The 15,065-nt window shown below is 44.0% G+C and overlaps 1 protein-coding gene across 2 annotated transcripts in view; it reads right to left on the bottom strand.

Annotated features, from left to right (window-relative positions):
• The window catches only part of gtdc1 (glycosyltransferase-like domain containing 1), a 32,869-nt gene that overhangs the window by 14,278 nt on the left and 3,526 nt on the right, over positions 1–15,065 (bottom strand). For both annotated transcript variants that reach the window (XM_062534412.1, XM_062534414.1), the window contains exons 2-4: positions 12,926–13,152; positions 9,437–9,604; positions 7,623–7,796 (exon numbers count right to left, since the gene is read on the bottom strand). In XM_062534412.1, coding sequence (XP_062390396.1) covers positions 7,623–7,796; positions 9,437–9,604; positions 12,926–13,104 — 521 coding nt within the window. In that variant the 5' untranslated portion in view covers positions 13,105–13,152. The remainder of the gene's footprint in view (positions 1–7,622; positions 7,797–9,436; positions 9,605–12,925; positions 13,153–15,065) is intronic.

Raw genomic sequence — 15,065 nt, 5'->3', positions numbered from 1 at the left:
GTGTGGGCATGTGCATCCAAAATATTTACAACTGAACACAACTGGGCTGTTGATGCAACTTCTCTTTGCCTCATTGGAGAAGTTGTTTAATCAGCCACAGCGTGAGGATAGAAGGCATTGTTAGGACGGGGGTGGGGCATTATGTGTACTGTGCTTCACTTGCCATGTCAACACAGTCACAACATGCTTCTGAGGATGGGGAGCATGGTTAGCATGGGGGAGGGGGGGGGGGGGGTTCAGTAGTGACTGACCCTCCTACTACTTCAGCTGACACATTATTCATTTTCACGTCCGATGCGAGATGCAAGATGCTAAAACTCGACTTCTTTCTCTCGAACATGGGAGAAACAGCAAAGATGTTTGCATGCCGACATGTCCTGAAGGGCTCGTCCTCGAGCCAAAACCCCCGCGGTAAGGTTGACGGCACGGCATGATGGATTACTGCAAACAGATTTAGCAGCCGGGTTCCAGCAGAAGACATTTACGGCGTTTGTAAGGTTGCCTCTTTTTTTTTTTCGTCAGGAGAGGTTCTGCAGAAATCATCTAAAATAGTACAAACTTGGTTGTGCCAAAATGGGGTACCGTATACGCTTGAGTTTGATTGCTGTTAAAAAAGCGAACTTTCCCATGCCATAAATAGGATTACAATCAGACACAAGCTGCACTAATGGCAGGAGTTGAAGCATTACACAAAAGATTTAAGACTAAATGTGGCCATCAAACCACCCTTCAACAGTTCACCTAAACCTGATTAACCACTAATAAATCTGCCAGAGCCCGATGTGGATGGATGAATTAGGTAACTAACAAGGACACCGGGCGAGTTAATATAGAGACACTGTAAAGGAATGACACGAAGATACTTGTAGGAAGGTATGACCGATGGAGCTGCCTTACGATCCCCTGGGAAAATTTCATTTGGAGAGGCCATTTTAAAAATGAAATGAGGAGGTTTTGACTAGGCAATAAAAACACTGGCGTGGCCACCGGCCGGGAGAGGTACTTAGGGAGAATGCCACCAATTACCTTATTTATAAATCAACAGCAATTTCAGTGATGACTTTACCTTACATTTGATTAAATGCGAAGGGACCGAGGAGGGGGGAGAAATCAAAGTCCAAAATCATTTGATCTAATTTCCTTTATTGGCAATAATCACAAGAGTTTCTCTTGGGCCAGGCTAATGACAAATGCCATTGATCTTGAGGCTTTGCGGGGGAAAGGGGGAGGGGGCGGCGCTGGCTGAGAGAGAGTGAGCAAGGAGACGGGGTGGGAATCGAGTGCAGCTCCTGCCCAGTAAGCACGTCAGGGCCGGGCGACCGCACGGAGACCTCGCCAGCCTCGCCACGGTGGGGAAAAAAAATGGTCACGCAAAGGTTTGTGCTCGAGCGGAGGTCCTGTCTGACCTGTCTGGGCCAGAGGACGGAGCGGTCTGAGCGAGACGTCGTTTTTAGCTCCTCTCCTCGCGCGCGCGCGCTCTGTCCAAATGAGACAAGGAGAGAGAGACAGGGAAAGAGACAGAGAGACAGAGAGAGAGAGAGAGAGAGAGAAGAGAAGAGAAAAAGAGAGGTCGACCACGCCAGGCCACTGGCCGACGGACGGAAGGGAGTGGAGGCGACCGACGGGGGTAAAGAGATCCTCAGTGGCGTGGACAGAGAAGTTCATTAGAGCACATTAAGTTCTGCACTCGTCATTACGCTCTGACCCTTCAGTCAAATGCCATCAGTATAGCCGGCGTCCTGGCATTGGGGCGGTGACCCTGGTCCTCCCGTACTGGCATCAGGATGAGCAGCCCCACCTCAAAGGGCTCCCGGGGGGAGAAGGGGCCGCGCAGCGCTCTTTGGGATGGACGAGATGACCATTATATAGAGGCAATACAACTAGGCGATTTGCTAACAGGGAAGTGGGGAAGCGGGAAGTGGGGAAAGCGGGAAGTGGGGAAAGCGGGAAGGGTGGTTTGTTGTGACTCCTGTCAAGCTTGGGCGACTGTGACATCACCACAATAGCAACAAAAGGACTCAACTGTGTGTGGAGTTGGTGCATGCGAGAGAAAAAAGGCATGATGGATTCATGGTATTATGCAACTAACATATGGCTTCCAAAACCTGACATCGGGAACAAGCAGATTTCACTAGTGTTGCATAAGCCAGGACATCTGCTATGCGTGCCATGTTTGATACCCTTACAAATATAACCTGGACACCAAATTTAATTTGGATAATAATAAAAACGCAAACAGATCACCACAGGCAGAAAATGAACAATAAACAAAAACAAGAACTCAGCATGGTGTAGGCACCACAGACCTACTGTACCAGTAACTGACAGATGAATCAGGTCACTTGAATAAAGCCGTGATTAGCAATGATGATCATGCATGTCAACTTCATGTACGGAGAGCATGGGCAGAATAGAGCGCTCAGAAGTAACTCTTCTTCTCTCAACATGCTTTTGAATCTGCTCTTAAGTCATGCGTTCACAATTAAAAAACTAGGCAAAGCGTAATGATGTCATGTTCCCAGGCTTTAACCATGGTCATATGCCTATCAAAGCCTCGGATGTTGACACCACTGACTGTGAATGATGCTACTGTGGTAAAAAAATATGGTTCAGTAACAGCAAGCAAGTGGCGCCAATGTCTCAGTTGTTAAAATCTCAGTTGCGCTCCCCAAATCGCTTATTCAGGATATCCTGAGAAAGTCCAAGCTGAGAGAAACAATGCACAACCGAACAGCAACAGGAATATTCAGACCTCCTACACAACACGGTATTGTTGTGAATAATAAATATTTTGCGAAGGCTGACGTCACGTCTCTCCGTCGCCTCAAACCAATCTGAAGCGCTCGCGTACTACAATATTCATACATATTTTGATTCCGCTGCTTTTCTATTTGGGGTTTACGGCGTAAACATGCCCAACGTTGTGTACGTTACATATGTCAACATCGCAGCGTGTTTCATTTCATCAGGAGGAGAGCGACTCCTACAGCAACAGAAATCTTGTATTGATACTATTTGTTTGGTAAATACCTGTTTGTCATGATTATATCACCCTTAAACCGTGGCCATTTTTGTTTGCGAAAGTTTGGGACAAAAATCACTGATGCAGAGTTTGATCCTTAATTCGTTCCTATTCATCACAGCGAGCTCCCTTGACTTCAAAGCGCCATATGGAGTCAATTGTGGCCGCCCTGGCACACGCAAAGACAGAGATCTGAGGCGTGCCATACCTTTGGTTTTACCATTGAATTATTTTCACTGGGTACATATTGAGAAGCCCTGTGCGACGCAGGCCAAAAAAAAAAAAAAAAAAAAAGCGAGAGGGGGGATCCTTTTTCAAGACATCCCTGGGACGACAGGGAGGTGGGAGCCGTCAAATAAACGAACGGGTGGGGGTGGTGTGTGTGTGAGTGTGTGTGTGTGTGTGTGTGTGTGAGTGGTGTTGGTGGTGGTGGTGGGGGGGGGGGCTGTTTGAAAGGTGCCTACCAGATGTTGCTGTCTTCCACCAATGTGATTAAATCTCCTCGGTGTGATTAGGAGAGATAGATCCCTCACGCTGCCCTCATCCTGGCTAAGAGTAATCAAAGAGCTGTGCGCTGCATGGCTGGGGTTGTTTGAGGATTTGGTGCCCGGGTGCTAAGTGCTGCCGATGTGATTGACCTCCGCAGAGGGGCCATGAGGCTGGTGGTCCCCCGAGCAGAGAGGAGGACACGACACTTCTGCAACAACTGCACCCAGGACCTTGCCAGGCAGTGTCTCTTCCTTAGTGGGAACGATGCTATCTCTGCTATCCCCGTAATTGTGCACAGACTCAGACTCATATGTTTCATAACAGTTCAAAAGCTCCATGTTTTCCAAGGGGCCTGTGATGCTGCAAAAAGCAGTATACAGTACACACCGCATTAAAGAAGATCAACTCTAGCTGATGGGTGCGTGGCAGCTCTTTGAAGTTTACAGTGAAACGAAGGTTTCTAGCAGTTCGCCCGGTACATGTTCAAATCCGTTTAGTGACCACCTCTGCAGGGACTGAGATTTCGCGAACATGTCGGCCTTCAAAACTCAAGGCAAGAGACTCAAGACAGATAGCACCCATTTCCCATCTGAACTTTTCTCGGAGGGAATCTCTACAGCAGGATATCCTGCCATCTGCTTCAGTTACCGGCTCATTCCGCCAGTCAGTCATTTGAGACCTGGAAAGACAGAGTTGCTCGGGAAGAGAGAGAGAGAGAGAGAAAGTCACATCAATGGCTTCACGAAAAACCTTTTAAAAGTAGCCAACCATCCCCCGCCCCCCTCCACCCTTTTCTCAATCAACTTTAAAGTAGCTTCAGTTATCTGCAGCGAGTTAACTGAGCTAATGAAAACCTGACCTCCAAGTCGACACACAAGCCTTTTCAGGTCCCTCAGACGTGCGGTGAATACATACATCTGCGTGCTAACTGCGCCGCACTTTTCTGGAACCTCAAAGAGACCGAGCTATTTCAGACTATGCTTACTCCAGCATACTTGTCTACAAAGGAGGACCGAAAAAGGCACACACCGCTACAAAAGCCCCGCTAATGATCATCAATCTCGGCATTGTTTTGTGCATATTGCCCTCTCTGTGGCAAGCACACAATGTTGAACTGCTATGGAAACTGAATCGACTTTGCATAACAGCGGAGAGAAACCATAGCAAGTGTAAATATGCTACGAATGTCCTGGGCTAACTCGCCTTCTCCCCGTTATTTATTATCATTTTGGCCGAGGCCCTTGAATTCGACACCTGCTCGTCACGTGTGCACTTTTGATTTTATTATCCCGAAGTCAGACCATTGGGGATCGGAGCACGGCGGACAGACTCCACAAAGAGTAGGGAAAGAAAAGAGAGCCACCGGTCTGAAAGTTGGGAAAGATTGATGAGGTGGCATGGGCAGCAGCCACAGCCTCCTGCTGGCCAAGGTCAATGGCTATTAAATTACCAGTCCTCGCGTCTCAAAGGCCTACTGATAGATGGACGGTAATGCAGATGAAACAAAGCTAACTCAGTGTCGACACGCACAACAAAAATCTGTTCAGCAACAGTGACGTTCATTGAGGGAATTGAGGGAAAGCCATTCTCCACACACAACTAACAACCAAATCTGGACAAAGATGTGTTAGAAATGCCCTGGTGGAAATACTGTGTGCATTTGAATTATTTTACAAGATGTCAGTAAGTAAGTAAGTAAGTCAATATGCAATATGATTTATGATAATGACATTATATTGTACTGACTTTTATGCAATTATGAACCAACACTTACGACGTTAGCGTAGTAACTTTTGACAATTTGTATAATCAATTCTGGCTTGAATTGATTGGAGAGTGAAGAGTTATTGGTTGTACAGACTGAAATGCAAGTAGATTGAAGACAAACTATACTGATTGATAATCAAATCAGTTTCTAGTCCTAACATTTGGTGATCCAGTATAGTAAATATATTTATATATAAGAAAATATGCAAATCTGAACTCCAGGAGATTAGTTTTCATGTATTTATTCCATTATTCTTTTTCTAAAAATTTTGAGATGTATTTCATGTGCATTTTGGAGTCATTTTCATCCCTGATTTCTTTCTGCTGTTTCTTTCTTTCTTTCCTTTTTTCTTTCTTTCTTTCTTTTTTTTTTGTTGAAAAGGCTGGACGCGCTTGGTTCAGAAAAGGACCGCGGGCACGTTAAGGGGTAGGCCATGCATATAATCGCTTCCTTACACTCTGTGAGTTTGCTTTGGATCAGGCAAATTACCATCTGAAAATGAGCTGAGAAACACTCTGGGCAAGAGCCCTGTGTCATCAGTGTCAGCTCACTTGCAACATTCCTTACCACTGATATGTACATTGAAACACAAGCATGCAAACACACAAACACACACACACACACAAACACACACACACACACACACACACACACACACACACACACACACACACACACACACACACACACACACACACACGAGACAGACACACAAATACTCTCACACAGGATGTACTCCAGAGACATAATCAGACTACTACAAGACAAAATACAAAATACATGCACAAAACAGCATTTTAATTATGGAATTCTTATTTCCTTAAATCCACATTACTCCTGGCTCCTGTGGAGCACAATGCATGACTAGTACTCCTCTCCCTAAAGTACGCTCCCTGAAGAAGTCGAAAAAAGAGAGCTGACAATATTATTTCTAGTCTGAAAAATATCAGACATTTTGTAGCAACCTTATTTAGTGTTTTCTCTGTTGCTCAGTGTGACACAAACTGCGACGGACCTCGACAAAGTCTCGCTCGGTGAAGTCCCCCGATAACAGAGCCACCTCAGGCATCCTCAATCCACTTTACACTTCCACAAACTCGCTTTTCCTCCGGGGTAGCTTTAAATAATTAGTCACAACACATTTTCAAGAGCTCCCTCGCAACAGTGTGTGTGTGCTCTTTGGTGTAGCCGAGCTGACTCTCCCCATCTAGACACGGCAGTTTAGGGGCCCGACCGCAAAAGGGCAAAGCTTCGAGAGAGAAAAAAAGTGAGAGTGAAGCTTTGCTTCAAAACTGCATCATTTGTTTATGGATTTTTCCCCTTTCGATGCTATGCAACCAATGAAAACACTGTGGGCAAGCATGTTTTGTGCTTGGGGAAGAAAAAAATTGGAACAACAGCAGCACACATCCTTTAGATCTTCAGAAATATGCAGCTCCCCTCACACCTGACCAGAAAAAAAAAAAGAAAAAAAAATAATAATAGACTCACAATCTAAAATTAAATCAAAAGGAAAAATAGCATTCTGCAATGTTTAGAATCAAACTGAAACCATGTTGTGATGTTGTCACTTTCATGTTTGCGACGGGCTGCTGTTGATTTGGACCTTAATGGGAAGCAGGCATGCCGAGCTGAGCAAGCGGGTTTGGATGGCTTCACTGTACATTGTTTTGGAACAGGGCAATAAAAAAGTACCACCCCTCACCGCTGATCCGAGACGACAGTTAATAAAGGGAGTCCTGGAGCCAATTGATTGGCCACAAGAGGTGACCTGACGTCCATGCCAGAACCTCTCTGGTCGACGCTCAAGTAGGAGACGCTAAACAGCGCCAGTTTAAATGGAAAACCTTGTGATGGGAGTTTCATGAAAATCCTTCCATGTTGTTTTTTTTCGCTAGAAAACAAAACGTCTAAAACAGCTCCTATTCGAGAACCAGCACCAATGCAAACAGTGAGCAAAAAAAAACAAAAAAAGAGAGAAATGCTTTTGCATGACAAGGAACACACAAGTAAACACCAAAACATGCTTGTTGAAATGAGCTACCAGAATAATCTGGCGACAAACATATGACAATCAAGCCTGTGACAGCCTTGATGTGTACGTGTCTGTTTGTGTGTGTGTGTGTGTGTGTGTGTGTGTGTGTGCAAATGATACTCACAGGATATTAAAGCTGTCTATTCTAATCACGTTCTTACACAACTTTGCAGATTTGCCATTAACCACGCTCCCAAACTCTATCAGCTTTCTGGGTCGGATTAAGACTGAATGCACTGCTTTCTTTAATCAGTGGCTCTGTGATCCCTAGAAGGCAAATTGCTGTCGCTCGGGATAAGAAGGCTGACCTTGTGACATCGGGGAATCGGATGGGGAAGTGGAGCACTTGGCACTTGGGCCGAATGAGGCGGTCCAGGTCTTTGGGCCGGTGGTCTGGAATGGTCTTGAAGAAGGATGACATGGAGGCCAAGAAGGACTCCATGTTGAAGGCGGAGTTGAACAAGACTGTATCTGCCACCAAGCTGAGATAAAAAAAAAAGAAATAATTATTATATATTACAAGTGTTTTTCTTTGCAGCATGCTGGGTGTCTGCAGAATGTCCTAGAAAATGTGGCATGTTTAGTCTGGCTTGACACTAAACCAGATGCACGCTAATGAGGGCAAGCAATATAAAAACAATATAAAAATAATAGTTAAGAAAAATAATCGGAGGCTAACAAATATTTGACATGAATGTTTGATTTTTGATGTTATCCAAATAATTGATAATCAAATATTATGATTGCCTTAATTATGCCATTTCTGCCAATTATTGCAAACTAAATGCTGATTAAACATGAGATATCCCAGTTTCTTTTCAGCCATTTCAAAATGCAGGAAGGCATGTAACTGCCCCCGAGAGCAACAGCAGGCATGGCCTGACTCAGGCTCCCCTGCTGGAGGAGAGGAGCGACTGACCAAAACTAGATGCCAAGGCATCATACTGGAGATGGATGGAAGCACATCAAAGCAAGGCACAAGTAAACTCAACAGAATGTTTCCTCCCTGCGGTTTCATTTTTGTACCATAACAGAGACATGATCCAATAACGGCTGAAATGTATCTACGTATCTGTTCATTCATTCAATCATTCATTCATTCATTCATTCATTCGACTATTATCACAGCACTGGTTAGCATCTCCTTTGACCTGTAAAACAGAATTTTCATTTATCATGCTACCCCGACTAAATAGTTATGTGTTATATAGCAATAGGCCGAAATTGCGGGAACTATTGTAACAAGTAGTTAGAATTCACTAATTAGTCTACTGAAACATGTTCTGGAGAACGCACAGGGTATTCCCATTGCATAAGCCTTTGAATACGGTTCAAAATCAAATGTCAACCACAGCACATAGACTATATCATCACCAGTGACTATGACACTAAATCTAAAGGGACATATTCAAAAGGCTGTTTGAAAGGTCTTGAAGTCATTATCTGGACATTACTCCCCCCTACCCTGGTCCTCTGACGACTCCTGTGCCAAATCTCAGCGCTGCACCAACAAATACAGAAGCTATCAAAGGTCTTTGTCTCATTAAGACCTGCGTTTCACGCACATATGGAGTAATCCCTCCTACGTCACCACCACCTAACCACAGACAATCTGTCACAGTACCATTCCACACCACACCACACCACGCTCAGCGCTGGCTCCTTAGCACAGACTGCTGTTTGGCTACGTAGATCTTAATCATACAGGGATTCTCGGATAAGTCTCCTCATCCGTCATCATACTTTCTGTTTGGGTACTGTTTGTCAGCTCGCCAGGAGACGCAATGACTGTGCAGTTTGCACATATTGACACCAGTTCTCTACATCACCAGAAATATAGTCATTGGAAAGTCACACATGATGGATACAATGGCAAAGGGGGGAGGGGAGGTGCTGCTGACCCAGTTCTTACTAAGCTGCAACCGAGAGAAAGGTAGCTACTACAACCATGAACCTATGCAGTAGCAAATGACAACTCAGCAAAAGTTCTGCCGCAAAGTGAAACGTGGACTTTGGCCTGAGCTGAATCTTCTTTCACAGAGCACAATATTTGCTGATGAACAGCAGATAATTAGATGTGTCATTCACGGAGAAACATGCTGAACTCAATAGCGGTCTTTACCATGACAGGACCTGGTTGTAGCCATACTGAAAGTCTCTGTCTTGGGCCTTCCTGACAGGATAAATCAGCTGGTTCTCGTGAAAGTAGAGCACTTTCCTCAGGCGACCAAGGTCAGGACGAAGAGCCACCAGTTCGGCTAGGTTGAGGACAGAGCTAGCCAGCAGAACCCTGCAAAGGAAAAGAAAGACACTTCCATAAGAGAGAGGATCCATCTTTAAAGACGCATCAACCACAAAGAAAAAAAACCCTCGTTCTTCACACATTTATGGACAAAAGCAGCATTATTCAATATGTTCCTAATTCACCACCCATTTAAAGCAGCTAAAGATGATTTTAGTTTGTGTTTCACACTGACTTTTTCACTGATAGTGCTGCCTGGCTTTTTGGGGAGTTACCGACTGTTTAGTTCAGTCATACCGAAATTACATTTTCACTGCTGATTAAAGTGCTTAGGATAGTTTGAGAGACTTTTCCCCCTGAGTATGACTTTCCATGACTGCAACCCGAATGTTAAGCAGGCTAGATTAAGCAACCCACAAAAGGTAATACCAGCAGTAGCTCTGAGATTCTTTCCCCAAAGACGTTCCCAGAGCAATTACCACTGTTACCAACACCTGACATCATACGGAGATGAAAATGATTTCCGTAACTGATGAGGATGTGATTGCCCATCATTTCGTTTTGAAGGATATGACGAGCGATAGATCCCCCTTTGTCCACAACGAGGGACGTGGAGAGGGAGCCAAATGAAGGTCTTTGAAGCTCTAGGTCTCCCTAAATGAACCCCAGCCCCTGTCGACTCCTCTGTCTGTCAGCCGGCCTGCCTATGAACTGGGCCCCTTTGATGTGGGGAACCCACAGGCAGTCCACGAGACCGTGACACCACTCGCCTCTGCCTGCGAGGATTATCCCTCCCCATATCCTGTCCCATATCTGGCAGGGGAGGACCACATACGTAAACCCCACTGACTCTCACCAATGCAGATATCTGACTCGAACCAGATGAAGGATCACTATTTTTACCCGTTTTCGCTCCTGCCAAGAATAGTCCACACACAGGACATCCTGTGTAGTTTCTTGGATTAGTCCCCACGGAACAGAAGGGCTTATTTAACTTCCCTTTGAGTGGGGCTTTCAAAAGGTTATAGTTTTCCTTATTGGCCTTTATCAGAGCCATCTTCATCTCAGTGGATGCACCTTAAACTAGGCAAGGCACTTGAGAGAGGAAAACCCCAGGATTAGAGCCAACACCTGTTTACACTGCTGCAGGATAACAGATGTTAAACCTAGACATGACACGCTGGCCTCCTTGAGTATGATGTTTTTGCAGAGATTAGCGATTAATGAGAACGCTGTCCATCCTACCGACCTTGTAACTGATAGATACACATACTGTAGAAGACTTATGTGTTGAATGCCATAGTGAACGTTCCCGTAGTATCCGTTCCGTAGGTCTTTAACCTAATGGCAAACGTATATTCATGGTGTGCCATAATCTATTCTATTCTCTAATTACAACACTGTATCAGTCCTTCAGATTTTCAAGAATAGAGTTATCATGTATACTTTACTTGACTATGCCACAAAATAAGAGTTACAAGGTATTACAACAAGTGCCCCATCAACTGAACTGATACAGGCTTTAGGGATGGCGTCAGCCACAAAGCAAAAATCGCCCATACAAAAACAAAGCTCATCACCCTGCTCTGCCCATAAATCATATTGGGATATATAGCAAAAACTGCCTGCCACTGGACTACCAGTTTATCCTGTGTCATGCCTTCTGTCACATTAGCAGTTCATGAAAAGGTATAACACGAAATATCTTTGTTGTTTCTTCCATTTCCTGGGTCAAACTGGTTGATTTGCTTACAATATTGTCACAGAGAAATTATGAGTGATTCACTGCATACAGGCAACACATCTTTGAAGGCATGACAAGCAAACAAATTTAAGCAAAAAAAATATTTCTTCACCCTCTGTGAATAGCGGATATACTGTGAATAGTGAATATACTCTGGATTTTTTTTTTTTTTTAGCAGATGACTTCATTATTTGTAGTGACGACGGATGAGTGATTAGTAGCCTCCCAAAGTGTGTGTCTTAGGTCATCAGAAAAAAAAAACACCTCAATACTGATATTACATTAAGTTAATCTTCCAAAGCATGCTGTAACTGGCTTCCACTCACTGTACCATATGACGTGCCCACTTTCGGCAACTACCCGAAATTTCCAATAAGCTAAAGCTTCCTGCTGCCTCTGAGCGTAGACATGGAACCTACCCCAGACATATAAGGTTCCAAAAGCAAACCTGTAGATGGAGGCGCTTGTAGGTGGGTGGCCCGAGTGTCATTCTCTGCTTAGTCAGGTTTCAAGCTTGCTTGCGAAATATCCCATCTAGAAATTACTGTTTTGGAAAGAGAGAAAGCTGCTTTTGGCATCGCAACCATGTATGTCTGACAAAAACCTCAAGGATGTATGCCTTTCTCCCCCACCATCACAGGTTATTGTCCATGATTGAGCACAAGCCGTGCTGACTTCTCTTCATGAGCCATTTAACATAATGCTGAACTGAGAATGGCGTAAATGTACAGTTAGCAGGTTACATTCAGTTTACAGGAACTAATGTTTGTGGCTAATTCTCAATCTCAGAGCCTTATCATCTATAAAAATCAGTTATTTGCATCGGATGAAGAATGACACAGCTACCTACTGTAGAGTGTTTTCCCCACCCACTGTGGACATCCCACAATGAAAAAATCCCCTCCATTCAGTATGTGAAATTGGAAAGGTTTGTTAGACCATGTCTACCAAAATAAAAAAATGGATTACTGTTTGATTTACCGAGCCCCCTTACTGTGTGTCTCCCGTAGTGATCATGCTACAGATTCTATCAAATAAAATGAAAGTCTGCACACATCTTTACTATATACTCTTAGAAATTTCTTAGAAAGATGTCATGAACTTTCTACATCAAATCGATATCGAGGGGTTGAGAACCTAAGAGACTTATGTGACTACGTAGTTGAGATGTCAACACAACTTCCCCTACATAAAGAGCAGAACTGGCAGAGTCAGAGTTTCACTGTAGATTGCTGGTAAAAAAAATATACATATATATCAAAAACAAATCAGACATTAGGCAAATGATTTGTTAATAAATGTCAAAAGAGAGGAATAAAACAATGTGTTTGTTGGTGGGGCTGTCAAATGATGCCAGACAACCAAATAAAAATACAATGACTCAAGCATTTCTTACAAGGATTCCCCCACCCTCGGTTGTTTGTGCAACAAAGCCCACAAAATATAGGAAAGAGCCAGAACACTGAGATTGTACGTTCACTGTACAGTGCTATTTTTAAAACAGGGAAACCCGAATCGGCAGAAATTTCAAATGACCCGATACAAATAAAAAACAGGGGTTCCCCGCCATACTGCAAATATTGCAAATCACTTTCAGAGGGACAACCAAAACGTTTTTCTGTAACCTGTAGGAGGGACTTTCGGGAATGTTCTGCATGAAGTACAGTGCCGAAGTTCTGGCCCGCCAGTGCCATTTCTTGGCTGGAAGGGTGTAGACCACAGAGTCCTCAATATTCTCATGAAGCACATCGACGAGCTGCTTGTGTGAGCCTCCGTAGAAGGCCTCTATCAGCAAAACACTCATGAGCAGGATAGTGGAGTGTTGTGACAGGACAGCCGTGCTGTGGAACACCTGTGACAAAAAGAGAAAACAAAACTGAAGGCAAAATGCAATAACATGGCAGAAATTCTGTAAGCAGTACTAAGCACTATGCTGAGGGATATCAATACTATACTACTGACATAGCCAAAAAAGAGGCATCTGTGACAATTATCTTCCTCTTAAAAAATCTAACAAAAATCTCTTTAAAAATCTAAAGAGGCATCTGTGACAATCTTCCTCTTAGAAAATCTAACAAGGCCTATCACGTCTGAATAATGTAAAACCATTGCCATTAACAGAGGTCTGTTGCTGAAAAAGAAAACTGCTTCGAAACCCAACTGCAAAACAACCAACAGTTCAGTGATGAGTGGAATGCAGGGCTTAAAACCTCAGTAAAACTGTCTTTGTGTGTTCTGCAGCCATGTTTGCGTCTACCATTTTGTCGAAAATGTGCCAGTTCAGCTAAGTAGCTACGCAATGCAAACGAGTGCGGTTGGAATTTGATCCAAATGCAAAGACGGAATGTAGTTGATAATGTGGTCCAAATTATAGTTGAGTAATGGGAACCACTGATGACAAATAGCATTACAGGAGGAAAGCTATGCCGAGTACCAAACAAGTACACTAAAAATGGCGTTTTGATCAAAGTGCACCTGATGCATTCATCAAACAGCTATTTCCTTCTAGACTCCAGACTTCAGTCATGTTGTGGCCAGTGTCAGTTGGCAAAGGCACACAGTAAGGTTCAAAATGACTAATTACATGAGCACTCACCTTTCAAAAATTACTAAGAATTAATAGGACAGATATAAATAATAAAAAAGGGGGGTCTCAAAAAGGTTCTGCCCCTCTGACTTAAGAGAAAATAAAAAGAACCGTTCTTTAGGGGTTTTCCACGGCCCTTTGAAAAGCAATCGAGTGGGCTTTGCCATAGCCTACTGTCATCATACCTTTACCACCAAACAAGCCTTTCATACAGGTACAGTGTCAAAACCGTTCAACCTCAAAACGGGGACAGGAAAGTGAGGGGTTAATGTCAGCAGGCTCGCCCCCTCACACAGATGCGACAGGGAAACCCCTGTTCAAGCGCCGCGTTGATTGAGCAGCGAAGCCGCCATTCTTGCTGCACGCTGCCGAGTCATTTCTCAACCGCTTTTAAGACATGGTGCTGAGCTAACACCATCACCACCACCTTCTCTGGCTTTCAAACAGCCTACAAACTACAACACTCGACAGGGAAAGCCAATGAAATTCACAGACTGTGTATAGCCTCTTTAGACAGATATCCTGGATGAGAAGGGAAGCAACCCGCAAAACCTGAGGCTTAATAGGACAGTTGCATGTTAAACCACTACTGAGCCCTGGAAATCTGTGGCCAAATAGTGTGACACTGACACATGCACAGTCAGATATTATATTTTGCTCATTCACATGCTATGCTAAGAGGTCATTAGCATACACAAAATAGGGGGGGGGGGAACAGTGCCCTGATAACCTCTATGCACACAAACAGCACCACTAATGGCTAGAGGGAGTCATACTGAAGATCAAGTTAATTGCATAGACTACGCCAATCACAGACACCTAGTCATCATTAGTAGGATACTTGATTGTGATACTGAGGAGACCGACGCTGAACCTTTAAGATCCTCGCCATTGACTCATCTCATCTATGGACAATTAACCAGAATGCTACTAAAATGACTTTAGCGTGCTGAATACTGTATCATTCACATATATCACTCACAGACACACAGACAGACACACAAACACACACACACACACACACCCCACACACTTTCAAAATGTGTATCCACAAGACAAAACTGGCTACTGTGGGCAAAGCCAGACAAAATGGTGCAATTCCTTTGCCCGGCAGGCAGAGTACCGGGAGATCAGATTTTATAAGATACAACAAATGACCGGGAAAAAAAAAAAAGAAG

Source organism: Sardina pilchardus, chromosome 4 (genome assembly GCF_963854185.1).
Source record: "Sardina pilchardus chromosome 4, fSarPil1.1, whole genome shotgun sequence".
Lineage (NCBI taxonomy): Eukaryota > Metazoa > Chordata > Actinopteri > Clupeiformes > Clupeidae > Sardina > Sardina pilchardus.
The sequence above is the reverse complement of the archived record's forward strand: the minus strand, read 5'-3'. Positions and strand labels throughout refer to the sequence as shown.